Here is a 17,400-nt window from a genome sequence, read left to right as displayed (position 1 = left end):
ATAATTTTCTAAGATGTTTAGCGGTGGGATGTTGATGGCGTCAAGCGGACACTGTTATGATATTCAGCCGTCCTATGACAGTATAATGGATTTTATGACGTTTATCGGGGTCACGGCCACTACTGGGAAAAACAGATCTGATACACTTTGCATGATCCACTTTTTATCATAAAACCGCCTTTTTAACGAAAAGTTCTATATGTGCAACGTTTCACAAAAAAGTATGATCTTATGTGATTAGAGAGTCCATCTTTTACGACTGACGGAATGATTGTAGTGAACGGACGGAAGAGAAACTATGAAATGATGTGAGTACAATGTTTATCATATTAGGGTAATTTTTTCTCAGATTTTTGCAAAGTATTAAAGTCATCTCATGATCTACTTGTAATAACATTTAATAACTTGTTGCCACTGCAACAACATAATTTGATGTAATAACAAAATAAAAACATTACATTTTCCATTCTACTCTATATCTCTGTATTGGGTATCACGTGATCTGAGTAAAGTATATGATCATCCAAAACAACTAGCCTCTTGCGAAGCGTTTTTGAAGAAATGATTTTAATTACTGAGTTTCAAAGTTATCACAACATCAACGGTATGTGTTGCTACAATGACAAAGTTTATATGTCATTCGTCTTGCATGACAGTATTTAAACGAGACTGCAACCATTTTCATTCAAAGCTAAACATATGTACATCTGAAGCTACCAGTTTCTGAGTATCATTATTTCATATAAAACATAACTATATGATCATACAAAGTTATAACGAATAAAAAAATAGACGTTAAAATATTAAAGTGGTTACAAATGTATTTCTAAATTGAAACTTTATACACAAACAAAAATATTACAGTAAAAATATACTATGCCATGAAAGTCTTAGTAAATTAGAAGTGACATAAAGGTACGACAAGTTACCATAGAAACACAGATCATCTGCCTAGCTAAAATAGTGATTAACTGATTCATTACCGTGTATGTATTCACGACAAATTAAGTTCCAGAATGACACCACCGATATCTCTCTGACTGCACAATGTTTTGCATGCTGTTATTTGTTCCGCACTATTTTGTTCTTACATCATTTGTTAAGGAATGCTTTTTATATCGATTTTTTTTCTCCATAATTAACTGAATGTAGAACACACATAAATAGACGAAATAAATCACAGGAAAGAACTTTCATTTAAGTTTGAACTGCATCTTTCTGTTTGTATTACATCCCACTTAATGACAGAATTTCGTGATAAAATGTCGTACAGTTACTATGAATGGTTCTTCCTGATCCCGTGAGGTGTCCATTATAGTGAACTCTTTTCAATACTGTCACTCACGAGGCTAATTCTATACTAGTATCGACTGCTTTATAAAAATAACTTGTCTCTGATACTGAGAGCCAATTTTACAGATATCTGTCGTCTGCTTAAATTAATCGTCTTTGAGTCCGATTGATCTATGGGTTATTCATATCCTGATAGCTGTGCTATGAAAATATTCCATAACATATTTATAGGATTATAAACATGAAATGCCAATTCGTACACCATAGGGGAAACAATCAAAGGGTCATAGCTTTTGAGAAAAATTGCACAAAAATCCGTCAGAGCAAAATCTTATCATGTTGGGAAACTGTAACCTAACCTGCTATATTAACAGTAAACCGAAAGTTAATTAGAGTAAAAACTGTTGTGTCCATTGGGTACGGATCCCCAACATACTGCGCCATCCCCTAAATAGCAAAGTTTTTAGTACAGACCATCTTCACGTGAAGGATGTTCGACTAAAAGTTTGAAGCAATTGTATTCAGATAAGGTTGAGCATCTGAGCAACTATAAATCCACTCCTTCAGAAAGTGTATGAGGAATTGGACGCACCAAATTTGTTCACTTTGGCCTATTTTGTAAAATTAAGAAAGGGCCATAATTCTAGAAATAATAGACACAGAAGTCCATTATGTATGGTCATCTTCACATGAAGGTCTTTCATCTGTGAAACTTTCAAGCATATCCTTTTGATAGAGGAATTGGACACGCTAGATTTTTATTTATATTCTTTATAGCAAAACTATCAAAGGGCCATAACTGCGGTAAATATAGTCACAGCAAAAGTTCCTTCCTTATGGCCATCTGCACATCAAGCTTGTTTGAAGCAAATCAGGCTAATAGTGTAGGAGGTGTTGGACATACAAGAGTTCGGTTCGTACATACGGACGTACGGATAGCAGCAACGCTATATGCCCCCTTCCTACATAACTGTGGGGACATAAAACTGCATGCTTGTCGGACTTTAGGGCGAGGGGGTAGGGCCTGTCTCGCCTCTTGGATCCACCCTTGATACGGACTGGAAACCTAGTAATTAGACTGGCATCAGTCGTCGGAGTCCTTTCAAAATAGATATCTCTGTTATAAAATCCTGTTTGGTAGCACTTTCTGGAGAAAAAACAAGATCCCCGGCTCTATGTTGAGAAGAGCTGTGGGTTTTCATTGTCATTGAAGAAAGAAAAACATTATTATAAATAAATTGGTAGAGCTATCGACCTTCTATAAGCCAGTTGGATGGTTTCCTCAATATAAAAGATCCTCATCTCATACAAACATAGCTCGCCTTTTACTCTTAAGATACAAATATGGAAAACCGTGAATTCCTAGAAGTGGGAAAGTGTCACCAAGGGGTGAACTAGAAAATGCTTTTGTAAAAAAGCGCATGTCTCCCCAAATGCAAAGTCCTATAGGCAAGAAGTCAATAGGGGTCAGGAGCGAAAGTCAGAGACACTGATGGTTGGCTGCAATAGGGATCATCTACTTGGCATGCCCAGTCATCCCGCTAAATTTTAACACTTTTGGCCTAGTGGTTCTCAAGTCACTGTTCAGGCTCCTGTGACCTTGACCTTTGATCAAGTGACCTCAAAATAAATAGGGGTCATCTACTCTGCATGTCCAATCATCCTATTAAGTTTCAACATTGTAGGTCAAGTGGTTCTCAAGTTATTTCCAAAAAAATGATTTTACATGAACAGGCCACTGTGACCTTGACCTTTAATTGACTGACCCCAAAATCAATAGGGGTCATCTACTCTTCATGTTCAATCATCCTATGAAGTTTCAACATTCTGGGTCAAGTGGTTCTCAAGTTATTGATCGGAACTGGTTATCAATGTTCAGGCCCCTGTGACCTTGACCTTTAACGGAGTGATCCCAAAAACAATGCGGGTCATTTACTCTGCATGAACAATCATCCTATGAAGTTTCAACATTCTGGGTCGAGAGGGTCTCAAGTTATTGATTGGAAATGGTTTTCCATGTTCAGGCCCCTGTGGCCTTGACCTTTAACAGAGTGATCCCAAAATCGTTAAGGGTCATCTACTCTGCATGACCAATCATCCTATGAAGTTTCATTCTGGGTCAAGTGGTTCTCAAGTTACTGACCGGAAATGGTTTTCAATGTTCAGGCTCCTGTGACCTTGACCTTCACAGAGTGACCCCAAAATCGTTAGGGGTCATCTACTCTGCATGACCAATCATCCTATTAAGTTTCAACATTCTGGGTCAAGTGGTTCTCAAGTTACTGACCGGAAGAGGTTTTCAATGTTCAGGCCCCTGTGACCTTGACCTTTCAAAGAGTGACCCCAAAATCGTTAGGGGTCATCTACTCTGCATGACCAATCATCCTATTAAGTTTCAACATTCTGGGTCAAGTGGTTCTCAAGTTACTGACCGGAAATGGTTTTCAATGTTCAGGCCCCTGTGACCTTGACCTTTAATGGAGTGACCCCAAAATCGATAGGGGTCATCTACTTTGCATGTACAATCATCATATGAAGTTTCAACATTCTGGGTCAAGTGGTTCTCTAGTTATTGACCAGAAATGGTTTTCCATGTTCAGGCCCCTGTGACCTTGACCTTTGATAGAGTGACCCCAAAATCAATAGGGGTCATCTACTCTTTATGACCAATCATCATATGAAGTTTCAACAATCTGGGTCAAGTGGTTCTCTAGTTATTGATCGGAAATGGTTTCCAATGTTCAGGCCCCTGTGACCTTGACCTAATAAAGAGTGACCCCAAAATCAATAGGGGTCATCTGCTCTTCATGACCAATCATCCTATGAAGTTTCAACATTCTGGGTCAGGTGGTTCTCTAGTTATTGATCGGAAATGGTTTTCAATGTTCAGGCCCCTGTGACCTTGACCTTTGACGGAGTGACCCCAAAATCAAAAGGGGTCATCTACTCTTCATGACCAATCATCCTATGAAGTTTCAACGTTCTGGGTCAAGTGGTTCTCAAGTTATTGATCGGAAATGGTTTTCAATGTTCAGGCCCCTGTGACCTTGACCTTTAACGGAGTGACCCCAAAATCAATAGGGGTCATCTACTCAAGTAGCCCTACAACCCTATAAAGTTTGAAGGTTCTAGGTCAAATGGTTCTCCAGTTATTGCTCGGAAATGAAGTGTGACGTACGGACGGACGGACAGACGGACGGACGGACAGGGCAAAAACAATATGTCTCCTGGGGGAGACATAATTACTGTCATGCCCGCATATTACACTGTGCAATATGGTACTATCATCTTCGCACACCCGAAAACAGACTTTTTACTATGTTACTCTTAATTGATGGGCCCTGATTCTTCATCTGTTTTCATCCCCCTAACAGACATGAATGTCTACAAAAATGTCCGTCCATGGTAGCAATAGAGAAGACACTCTTTGCTTGACACACTCGTTACACTTACTGAACATTCGAAATGCTAAATCTACCGTCTGGATAAGTGAGAAGTAAAATACGAAACGGCAGAGATAAATTGGATAGGTTTTCGCTAAACTGATTGATATGGACTGCTCAGTTTAGCAAGTGATATATATTCGTCTATACAAAATATGTCGATAAATTAAGATGATATATATATCTACATATCGAACGGCGACATCATAGTCAAAATAAGTTATCAGGAAAGTTCTGCGAATTCAATTGGAATTAAATGTGTTCCATAAAAGTCTCGCCATGTGTTTACTGTAGGGTCTGTGGTATTCTGATAAATTACCTTTAGTCTTCATTTGTAAGTAAATCAATATAGACGTCTGCAAACAGTTGCCATATACGTTATACTCGTACTGTAGGCTCACACAGACGATAAATAATTCAGTATACTGAATAGCTTAACTTCTGCAAATAAGATAATCTTCACGATTTTTTAATCTCTCGGGTTTTCAACTGGAAATACAGTAAAATGTGCCTGATGTCAGTTTTTTTTGTTTGTTTGTCAACTCAGCTATTCTGAAAATAGCCCGGCTTTTGTAATCAGTCTGAGTGTTGCCATTAATTTATGCAACCAGTTGTTTCTTTCAAAGATAAATTTAGAATATTTCCTGGAATCGGCTAACCTTTAACCAACAACAGTATTGATATTAAGTCGCGCGCACGGTATATATGTAGTTAATTTCATTGTGTTGTCCTGGCGCGTGCGCCAGCTCGTACTAATGCTTGTTTTGTTCTTCGTCTTGGTGCAGGTCCCAAAGCGTCAAAAACATTCAACGCGCCAAACAGTTGGTAAAAAGGAATTCCTGAAAAACATGCTTACATGCGAAACTTTCGTAAAGTTCTATGAATTGCTTGAGATATTTATTCATCACGAAAGAAATGTCGAAAACAGAAAACTGCAATATAACTTGTAATTAAAACAGGTTCAAGTTTATAAAGGAGATAGTGTTATCAAAATAGCATCAACAGTTATGAAACTAGCAACGTTTGTACAAGATATTTGTATACATTATTTCAAAAAGGTATGTACTTACATTATAACAACATTTGTACACAATATAAAGACATTTGTGCACAACCAAACAACGTCTGTGTATAATATAGGCCTATAGACGTTTGTACATAATATAAAGATGTTTCTACACAAAATAACAAGGATTGTCCACAATACCAGGGCATTTGTACATAATATAACGTTTGTACAAAATATAACATTGTTTGTGCATAACATAAATACATGTGATATTGCTGGCAACAAAGAGCAACAACACCAGATGCAACGTTTTCAATAAGCAAGTGTCATTCATTTGGTATTATCGGGGCAAAGGTATGTGTGAAGTCCCATTTAGCTGCGATATGTAGTTACTGAGATACAAACTCGTTGACAACTGCAAACTTACTTTCGATTTTTTTTTCTGACGAGGACGACAACGCCGGCGAAAGGGTGGCAACAAAAGCTCTAGTTTGAAAAAGTCGAGCTATTTCAGGGGAGGTAAGTCGAGCTATTTCAGGGGAAGTAAGTCCAGAATCTGGCGTGATATTCCGTCTATTATTGGCAAGTTTTAAGATCATCATCATGTATACTCGCGATTTGAATAATAACATTAGAATATTCGGTTTGAATAATATTCCAATAAAAAGATAACATAAGAAACGTGGAAATTCCACGAAAACCACGTTTTCAATTGCACCATGCCAAAAGGTTCTTAAACAAATGGTCATATACTATTATACATATATTTTATCATATTTTTTCTATTTTTAGTTATCAAATGGCATTAAAATTACCTTTTTGTCACAAAAAAATAATAAAATTGGATCTCAGTGAGATTTGAACCGACACCCTTCCATTCCAAAGCACAAAAATCTATTTTTATGTCAAACATGATCCCATTTTTCTATTTTTAGCTACAATGACCGTGACCCTGATCCGAGTGACCTAAAATACATTCCCAACCTTTTGTGTTTGATAAAAGCTATGTACACATCAAGTATACTGATAATAAGTGTACCCATACTAAAGATATTGAGTGGAAACCATTATTCCATTTTAAGCAACAGTGACCCCAAATATCATTCAAAGCTAATTTTTCAGATAAGCTTGCTGTACAGAAAGTTTGGTGGCAGTAAGTAAGTCCAAACTAAAATTAAAATTTGATGATCACACTGAGAAAAAATCTATTTTAGTAACTGTGACCTTGACCTTGACAAGAGAGAGAGAGAGAGAATTTTTTTTTGAATCTCAGTAGGATTTGAACCGACGCCCTTCCGTTCCACTGACTAAAAAGTAGCTTTTGGCCCAACGCTCTAGACCACTGCGCCACCGTGAAGATTAAATAAGTTATCCTGACCCTGACTTGACCCCATATACAATCCCAACCTTTATAAGCCACCTATAGGCCAAGTTTAATTTCAATATATCAGTGAAAAGTAGTCATTGTGCGGAAACCAATTTTTCTACTTTTACCAACAGCGACCTCGACCTTGACCCCAAATGCATTCCCAAGCTTCGTCTCCTTTTCATCTATCTATAGGCCAAGTTTGGTGTCCATAGCTTGTTCTAAACTGAAGTTATTGTGCGGAAACCAAGTTTGACGCCCGCCCGCCTCCCCGCCCGCCCGGCGACATACCCCAATCTAATAACTTGTTTTCTACGAAAACCTGGTTAAAACAATTATTGAGAGATGCCATTGGGGTTTTTACATGAATGACAGGTTGTCCGACGAAAGCTGCATTAAACTAAAAGTGTCTTCATGTAATATAATGTGAAAGTTTACTTTCGTGGTGACTTATATAGCCACCTGTACAAGTGGCAACGTGACCTTTTGTGCCATATGACTTACCCAGCAGTTTTAGATTGGGATGTATCACCAAATGTTAAATGTGTTTATATGATATGGCAAGACAAAGAAGTAATGCTGTTAGTCATGAATTCCCTGTCTTGTAACAGTATGTGGTCGTTGGTGTACATATTTCTCACGGGTGGTAAACGCGCAATCCAATTCCCACTGGGAATACGCTAAAAATGGGTTGCGCGACTTCCGGTGCTGGTGTTGCGCATCAATATATACAAAATCGAGGTAGGTGGGTTTTTGTTTTTGTAAATTATGACAAATTTACGAATGCTTTCGGAAACAAGAGATCACAGAGTGATCTTGGCGCCCACCAATGTGCCATTTTTGAGTGTTCCAAATTTCAAGACTTACTGACTAGCTCAAGGTCAAATTTCATTTCCGTACACAACACAAATCTATGCAAGTGGTCCAAATTTGAAGGCTGTAGCTTGAGAAATGTAAAAGTAGGTCACTAGGTCAAAATCCAGGTCAAATTTTACTTATGAATACAAAACTATGCATGTGGTCCAAATTTGAAGCCTGTACCTTCAAAAATGTGAAAGTATGTCACTAGGTCAATGTAAAGGTCAAAGTTTGTTTCGGTACACAAAACTATGCATGTGGTCCAAATCTGAAGGCTGTAGCTTGAGAAATGTAAAAGTAGGTCACTAGGTCAAAATCAAGGTCAAATTTTATTTCCGAATACAAAACTATGCATGTGGTCCAAATTTGAAGCCTGTACCTTAAAAATGTGAAAGTAGGTCACTAGGTCAATGTAAAAGTCAAAGGTCATTTCAGTACACAAAATTATGCAAGTGGTCCAAATTTGAAGGCTGTAGCTTGAGAAATGTAAAAGCAGGTCACTAGGTCAAAATCAAGGTCAAATTTTATTTCAGAATACAAAACTATGCATGTGGTCCAAATTTGAAGCCTGTACCTTCAAAAATGTGAAAGTAGGTCACTAGGTCAATGTCAAGGTCAAAGTTTTTTTCGGTACACAAAACTATGCATGTAGTCCAAATTTGAAGGCTGTAGCTTGAGAAATGTGAAAGTAGGTCACTAGGTCAAAATCAATGTCAAATTTCATTTTGAAATACGAAACTATGCATATGGTCCAAATTTGATGCCTGTACCTTCAAAAATGTGAAAGTAGGTCACCAGGTCAAAATAAAGGTCAAAGTTTTTTCCAGTGCACAAAATTATGCATGTGGTCCAAATTTGAAGGCTGTAGCTACAGAAATGTGAAAGTAGGTCACTAGGTCAAAATCAAGGTCAACTCATGTCAAGGTTCATCTTGCCACTCAAAAATATACATGTGGTCCAAGTTTGAATGTTGTAGTTACTGACAAGAACATTTTAAAAGCTTTTCCCTATATAAGTCTATATGAACCATGTGACCCCCGGGGCGGGGCCATATTTAACCCTAGGAGGAAAATTTGAACAAACTTGGTAGAGAACCACTAGATGATGCTACATTACAAGTATCAAAGCCCTAGGCTTTGTGGTTTGGACAAGAAGATTTTCAAAGTTTTTCCCTATATAAGTCTATGTAAACCATATGACCCCAGGGCGGGGCCATACTTGACCCTAGGGGTATAATTTGAACAATCTTAGTTGAAGACCACTAGATGATGTCACATACAAAATATCAAAGCCCTAGGCCCTGTGGTTTTGGACAAGAGGTTATTCAAAGTTTTTCCCTATATAAGTCTATATAAACCATGTGACCCCCAGGGCGGGGCCATATTTGACCCCAGAGAAATGATTTGAATCATCTTGGTAGAGGACCACTAGATGATGCTTCATACCAAATATCAAAGCCCTAGGCTCTGTGGTTTTGGACAAGAAGGTTTTCAAAGATTTTCCCTATATAAATCTATATAAATTATAGAAATAAACAAAGGGCCATAACTCACTCATAAATTGTTGAACCAGTCTGATTTTCAGGGGGACACAACTAGGGTACCAATACATCATTCTGACAAAGTTTGGTCAAAATCCCCCCAGTAGTTTCTGAGGAGATGCGATAACGAGAAATTGTTAACGGACGGACGGACGGACGGACGGAATGACGGACGGACGGACCACGGACGCAGAGTGATTTTAATAGCCCACCATCATCATGATGGTGGGCTAAAAAGCAAAATGCTATTCGACACAAAAATGAATCCAGATCATATGTGTGAAAAATGAACTTGTTAATTTAAGAATCAGCTCTGTTATCACGAAAACTCTGCTGGCTCGAGCTGTCAAAAAAGCATGGAATCATGAAAAATGCAAATTTTCTAACTCTTGTGCCTTCTTTCTGGAAATGTGACGCTTCTAATGATCAAACGCGTGTAAAACAGTCATGAATATTACATACACTTGAATGAACTGTTGCTTCTGAAGGAAAGATTGGCAAAAATTAATCGGGAATGGGGTTGCGCCCCGGGAATGGAGTTGCGCGTATACATTATATACATTATGATGTATACGAGCAACTCCATTCCCGGTGCGCAATCCCATCCCGATGATTTTTTTGTCTATTATGTCCCCGAAAGCAGGATTTGAAGCAAATATTTTTGATATTCGTTACTTTATAACAGTTGAGTTATCATATAAAGCATCAGATGTCCCCAGATTAGGCATATGAGGTCAGAAACTTCCATTTTTGTTGATTTCATACTTTTTTCACGCTTCGTGTCGCCCGAGTTTTTGTGATAATAGAGCCGAATCGTAAATTACAAACCAGATATTTTACATATATGATGTATTATCATATTTGTGTCGAATAGCATTTTGCTTTTTTCGAGAAAATTTATTCTTGTCTCATACTCAGCAAAATCATAACTTCACATACCTCAATTTCGTCTTTTTTTACGCGCAACACCAGTACCGGACGTTGCGCAACCCATTTTAAGCGTATTCCCGGCGGGAACTGGATTGCGCGTTTACCACCCGTGTTTCTGTGACTTTTAAAAATTGGACTGTGCACTTAAACTGATTAAAATCTGGTCATTTTATACGAATTCTAACATGTTATACATATATGTACATATTTATGTCATGGTGCACAAAATGTATCGCCCGGCGTAATTTCATGTGGAACGAAACTAAACCTACACAGAACTTGGTTCAGATGCATATATTTAATAACCCACGCTTTACACATCGCGCCATCGGTAGAAAATAAAAGAATAAATAACATAAAATGTACATGTTTTGGAAAAAGTTTTTTTCGAAACATGTGATATGTTGCATCCGGCTTAAAGCTCTGTGACAGCGGGTTGTCAAACACAATATGCTTTTTAAGTGTGAACTGCTGACAAAAGTTCAATTAACTGTAAAGGCAATGTTTTGATTACAACAGAGAATGTAGAGAAAATGCATATTTGTACAATGTAGCACGACAAGCAGATTTTTTGAAAAAAATACTTTATTGCAGTTTTACAGATATCAGCAGAAGTGTTAAATTAGAATGTATATATTGATTCTTTACACGCTTTTGTTCCGCATTCTGATCTTTACTGAAATGATTACACTTTAATTACACACTCAACCTCTGGGGCTATATTTAGATTATTAATTCTCAAATAAACTGGCAATAAATTTCTTTTTGCTCGCGTGAGATATTCTAAAACTTGATTATCTACTATAGTTCCTGAGGTTAGCAATGACTCATATACGTTTTGAATACCAAAATAAACATCGATTATCGTAAGTGGGATTTATAAAGAACTGGATGTATCTATTTCTGTGGATCAAAGCAGATACATGTAACCTACCTTCGTTGCACCTGTACCTGTTCGTTCGGTTAAACACAAACGGACATAGCATATGCTTAGAAAAATGAAGACAGCTTCACAGTCGTAAGAAAATACCGCATCAAACGTTTGTACTATACTGTATGATGCAACGTAACAATTTTACAATGTAATGTTAAATCTCTAAAAGGCTGATCTATAGCCTATAGATGAAATCTTGAATTTTCAAAGTCAGAAAAAATGACAATAAGTTGACAAATGAATTTATAGCAGTGACCAAAAATACTAACAAAGGTTCTTTTATATCAATAACTGAATTGTATTCACAAATAAGGGCAATTCTTGCCCTGTGTAGGCATCTATATTTGCTCCTGCCAATGAGATATTAATTTAGAAAATAAATGAAGATTTAGCTATAATTAGTCCTATACATGTAAGTTCTTTTGTAACGGAAGTGACATCATAAATTTACATCCATTTGGCCTATACCATAAACCGTGATTGTCATATCACAGCGGAAAAGAAATCGAACTACTAAAGAAAGCATTTTGTATCTACTACAACAGAATAGCATGAAGCTTGTACATGTTATTTACGTTAGAAAAGACCAATTCTCTGTCAATGTTCATGAAACCTAGCCTTTATTAATATTAGACCTTCAGCAATTCCAAGAACACTTTGAGAAATTTCCTTTTGCTGTCATGGAGCTAGTCGAGAAAATGCAATTTGTGCATAAGCATATCACACATGGGAACTATCTGTATATATGAAAACACGTTTTCAGAAATGTATTCCAAGAATTGCAAAGAGTGCACAGTACACATCTGTTGAAGATATCAATACTTTAATCGAGATCCTCTAAATACTTCTTGTTGTCTCAAATATGATGTAGAAATATCCACGTTTCTTAGAGAAAATGAAGATAAGTTATCTACGCTTTGATCATTGCCATCAAACGTTTATATATCTGTTTTATTAATTAATGTAGTGAAGAAACTGGGAGTGGAACTATTCACAGCAACATGATGAACTTAAATTAAAACAACAACAGCGACGAGGTTAGTTGATTCACAATGAACAGTTTCATATTTTGTGACTGTAATAAAAGATTATAAAGCTACTTTGATCTTATAACGTAACAACATCCCTTATATATGAATGTTCAGCACCTTTCGACAGGAATTCGGTTACACGACAATACATTCCTACATGAATGCCATTAAACACGAATACCATTCTACGTGAATACCGTTATACGTGGATAACAGTCTAAGTGAATACCATTTTACTTATATTCCATTACACGCAAATACCATTCTACGCACCGTTACACGCAAATACCATTCTACATACCGTTACACGCAAATACCATTCTACGCACCGTTACACGCAAGTAACATTTTACGTAACGTTACATGCAAATACCATTCTACGTACCGTTACACGTAATACCATTCTCCGTACCGTTACACGCAATACCATTCTACGTACTGTTACGCGCAATATCATTCTCCGTACCGTTACACTCAATACCATTCTACGTACCGTTACACGCAGTACCATTCTCCGTACCGTTACACGCAAATACCATTCTACGTACCGTTACACGCAAAAACCATTCAACGTACCGTCATTCGCAATACCATTATACGTACCGTTATTCGCAATACCATTCTACGTACCGTTACATGCAAATACCATTCTACGTATCGTTACACGCAAATACCATTCTACGTACCGTTACATGCAAAAACCATTCTACGTACCGTTACACGCAAATACCATTCTACATACCGTTACACGCAAATACCATTCTACGTACCGTTACATGCAAATACCATTCTACATACCGTTACACGCAAAAACCATTCTACGTACCGTTACACGCAAATACCATTCTACGTACCGTTACACGCAAAAACCATTCAACGTACCGTTATTCGCAATACCATTCTACGTACCGTTATTCGCAATACCATTCTACATACCGTTACACGCAAAAACCATTCTACGTATCGTTACACGCAAAAACCATTCTACGTACCGTTACACGCAAATACCATTCTACGTATCGTTACACGCAAATACCGTTCTATGTACCGTTACAATTCTATCTACCTTTTCACGCAAATACCATTCTACGTACCGTTACATGCAATACCATTCTACGTACCGTTACATGCAATACCATTCTACGTACCGTTACCAAAAATACCATTCTACGTGAATACCATCACACATGAATAACAGTATACGTGAATACCAGTACATGTGAATACCACTTTACGTGAATACCGTTATATGTGAATACCGTTACACATGAACATTATATTTCAACAGGAGCTGTTGGAGGACAGCAACGCTCGACTATTCAACAGCCTCGTCAATTGAATGAATATGAAAGTCGAAAAAGGGGATAATTTTGTAAAATTGCAAAACAGGGTAATGGAATCTGTCCACTGCATAACAGCTCATGACAATGGACAAGTGTGTGAAGTTTCAATCCATTCCCATTAGTGGGTACTGAAATACCAGCTTACATAAAAACTTAACCAAAAATTGCTAAGTCAAAAAAGGGGCATTAATTTTGTAAAACTTAAAGTAGAGTTATGGAAGCCGTGCACTGCATGTCAGATCGTGAAAGTTAAAAAGTGTGTGAAGTTTCAATCAAATCCCATTAGTAGGTACTGAGATACCATCTCACATACAAAAACTTAACCGAATGGGGACGGGGACGGGGACGGGGACGGGGACGGGGACGCCGACGCCGACGCATGGGTGAATCCAATAGCTCTACTGTCCTCATTGCTTTCAGGTTAAAATTTTAGTGTACAATTTTCTGTTTTATCTTGTCTTCTTTACTACTCTTAAATTGTCATCAAACCTCACATAAGGAAACCGTTGGTTAAAGTTTGATAACATGGTTCTCAATATCACCTTGCTATCCTCAAATTACACAAACGGACTGACAGTATAAGAGGACATTTTGTTAAGGGTCAAGTACCTTAGCAAAGGTCACAAGGGTCAGATACTGTAATAATGTTTTGTATGTTATCAATTTCAGAGTGAAGTTTAAAAGCCGAAATGGAAGACAACTTTTTAACTGGATGGGAAACTGTACACACCATCTGTCATTTTATTCCAATTATTGGCAAACAGGTTTTAGTAGTCGAGCGCACTGTCCTTCAGGCAGCTCTTGTTGTCTTTCTGGTAACTCATATCAGTTCTTTTTATTTTATTTCATTTCTTTACGACATGACGACAGAAAATGTGATCATTTCTCTTTACTTCAAATACGGTGCCCAATTATTACGGCAAATAAATCGCAATTTACCCTTTCTCTATATCAAATTAACACTGCAAATAAATCGCAATTTACCCTAGGAAATGCATTAAGTTAATGGTCAACATTGTATAATATATACATATTCGAATAGCACCGCATAATGCTTGCATCCGCCAGGACTGATTGCTGTCACCTTTAATCTTCTTTGTGGTGATATTCTGGGATATGAAGTCAGAATTCATAGGCATGCCGAGGAAAGTACAATGAGCACTCACAGAAAAGCTAGGAAACATTGAATTCGCAGACGGCATTGGCCTCCTTTTAAAATATATTTCCCACATGCATGACAAGACAATTTTCAAGAGGGGCTTGGAGATAAACACAAAGAACACAAAGTGCCTGCGGAGATCTTCTATTTGTCTGGATGGTCAGGCAATTGAGGTTGTACCTACGTTTAAATATGTTGAGAGCTATGTCAAAGACACGAGGGACAGAAGAAGATAATTTTAGAGTCTAGGATCTGAAACGCCCACCATTGGCCAGTCTCAGATCAGTCTGGAACAATCTCTGAGAGAAAGTACTGAAAGACATTGACCACAAACTTCAGGTATTCACCAGTACCAGTCTTCGACAGATCCTTCGCATCAGACGGCGAGAAGGAATCTCCAACCAGGAGCTTTGGCGGATGACATGATAAGTCCCTATCACTAATCCAGTCACCCAGAGAAAGTGGAGATGGATTGGTCACATGCTCCGTGAGGAGAAACCAAACACTGTCCGCCACGTCCTTTATTTGAACCCACCAAGTTCAAGAGGGATCAACGGTGACACCAGATCTACAGAAAGTTGGGCTGCCCTAAGGTGAAGTCGATACCGCGGCTACAAAACGGGACAATGTTGGCCCTATGATTTGAACGGGGCGAGGAAGTCAGTAAGTAAGTAGTGTTTGCACAGAAAATGATACTCACTGATGTAGATATCATTTTTGGTATTTCTTTGAAAATATCAGTAAGTATTTAGATAAGCTGCGGAACGTTTCATTTTATTTTTTTGCGTATTAAAGGTAAACTATAATGGCATTCCAGCACAGTTTTTTGTAGTGGTGAATATCTACTATTATATCATTGTGGGTTTTAATATACAATATACCAAGTTCTTAACATTTTGCACAAATATTAATATTATGCGCGTATATCGCAGTTTGTTTTGTTTTTGCATGATGGACATGCATTACATAAACTATACGCTCTTTACTTCTGCATGTTTTCAATTTAGACACACTCTCTAGCTAAAACGTAAGTACCGCTGTGCGGGCTAATTCTTCACGAAAGCATTTTCATCAGTTCATGTTTTTGTTGTATGACATAGTCGAAAGCTATAAAGTAAGTACTGCATGTATATATGACTGAAATATACATGGTAAATGTGTTTTCAAAAGCAGACGGAAATGTATAAGGCAGTCATGTACGGGAGTCAATACTGAGTGTAGCTACATCAAAGTCCCTTTACTTGTTATCATTCAATAGTTAAAAAAAAATAGTTTTCAACAGTTCTAATCTAGGGACTGGAATTTTTCATATTTGAAAGAATGTCTACACATTGCTCACCCTGAATTCTATGTAGACGCCCTCTTTCCCTTCATCAGTTGGATCACTTGATGTACTAGACGATTTTCGTGCTCGCTTGAAAAGTGACATCTTGAACAAAGATACTGAGAATAACTGTTTTGTATGATCTGATGATATTCCTGCAGCACTAACACTCTGAACAATACTCCACAACAATAACGGAATCAAAATGTATAGTTAGTATTTATTTGTGGACGTGCATTTTAAAGGACGCGATTGCCTTTACGTGAACAGGTTTTAAAAGCCAAGTCTCAATATTCAACTCATATTGTCAATTATAGTCTCAGTATACTGTTTCCCGACACACGTCACAAAATGTAAATAATCCAAGTCAACACTGTTTATTACAGATATCATAAACGTTGTTACACGACATTATAATAACTAGCGAACGACAGGCTATAACTTCCGTTTATAATATTATAATTAACATTGTCGCTCTGTTTCATGTACCTGTATAAATCACATATCATGGGAAGAAAATTAATGCGAATAACACACTTTGGTTTAAAAGAAAGATGCCTTCCTTTTATATTTAGTTTGTGTAAGTATCAAAACAAGTCATTAGCTTGAAACGGATGAGTTCCGCTGTATAACACATTTAACTGTTTTTACCCTAACATTAAAATCTGCACATTTTTTCTTACAATCTCCGTCTACCTCTCTCTCTTTTGTGTAAATCACCGTATAAGCAGAGCAATGAAGCGGATACAGGCACACACAAAACGCCTAAACGAAGACTATTTGTCACAGGGTCCATACATTTGCCGTGACCGGTCATCTAAAATAACGTTATAATTGAACTGGACAATATAATTACTGAATCGCTGAACGGTAAAAGTTTTGAAACATTGTGCACAAGCTAGCACATTGAGGAATTTATGCAAATTAAATTCATGCATTGCAGAAGCTAATGAACTGGCCACGGTAATACATTCTCATGCCTATGTACAGGGTGGTCAAAGCATGCAAACATTGTCGTATTTTAGTTTTGACAAAGGTTATACCGCATCAACTTAGATGTGGCGGCCGTAAAGTCTCCGCGTACATTCAGCTAGAGCTGTTTTATTTCGAGCCTCCGGCATAACAGCTCAACTCTTTAGTTCTCCAGCTTTAACACTTCGGCTTGGATGC

General features: G+C 37.5%; 1 protein-coding gene across 4 annotated transcripts in view; it reads right to left on the bottom strand.

Moving 5' to 3' along the window:
* The window catches only part of LOC123540113 (neo-calmodulin-like), a 194,626-nt gene that overhangs the window by 33,627 nt on the left and 143,599 nt on the right, over positions 1-17,400 (bottom strand). The window contains exon 1 of one of the 4 annotated variants that reach the window (XM_053526325.1): positions 16,246-16,834. The exons of the other annotated variants lie outside the window; for them this stretch is intronic. Coding sequence (XP_053382300.1) covers positions 16,246-16,335 — 90 coding nt within the window. The 5' untranslated portion in view covers positions 16,336-16,834. Of the gene's footprint in view, positions 1-16,245; positions 16,835-17,400 lie in introns of those variants that run through there. 4 annotated transcript variants of the gene reach the window in all.

This window comes from Mercenaria mercenaria, chromosome 16, assembly GCF_021730395.1.
Source record: "Mercenaria mercenaria strain notata chromosome 16, MADL_Memer_1, whole genome shotgun sequence".
Classification (NCBI taxonomy): Eukaryota; Metazoa; Mollusca; class Bivalvia; order Venerida; family Veneridae; genus Mercenaria; species Mercenaria mercenaria.
Note: the sequence above shows the minus strand (reverse complement) of the source record. Positions and strands in the feature narration are given on the sequence as shown.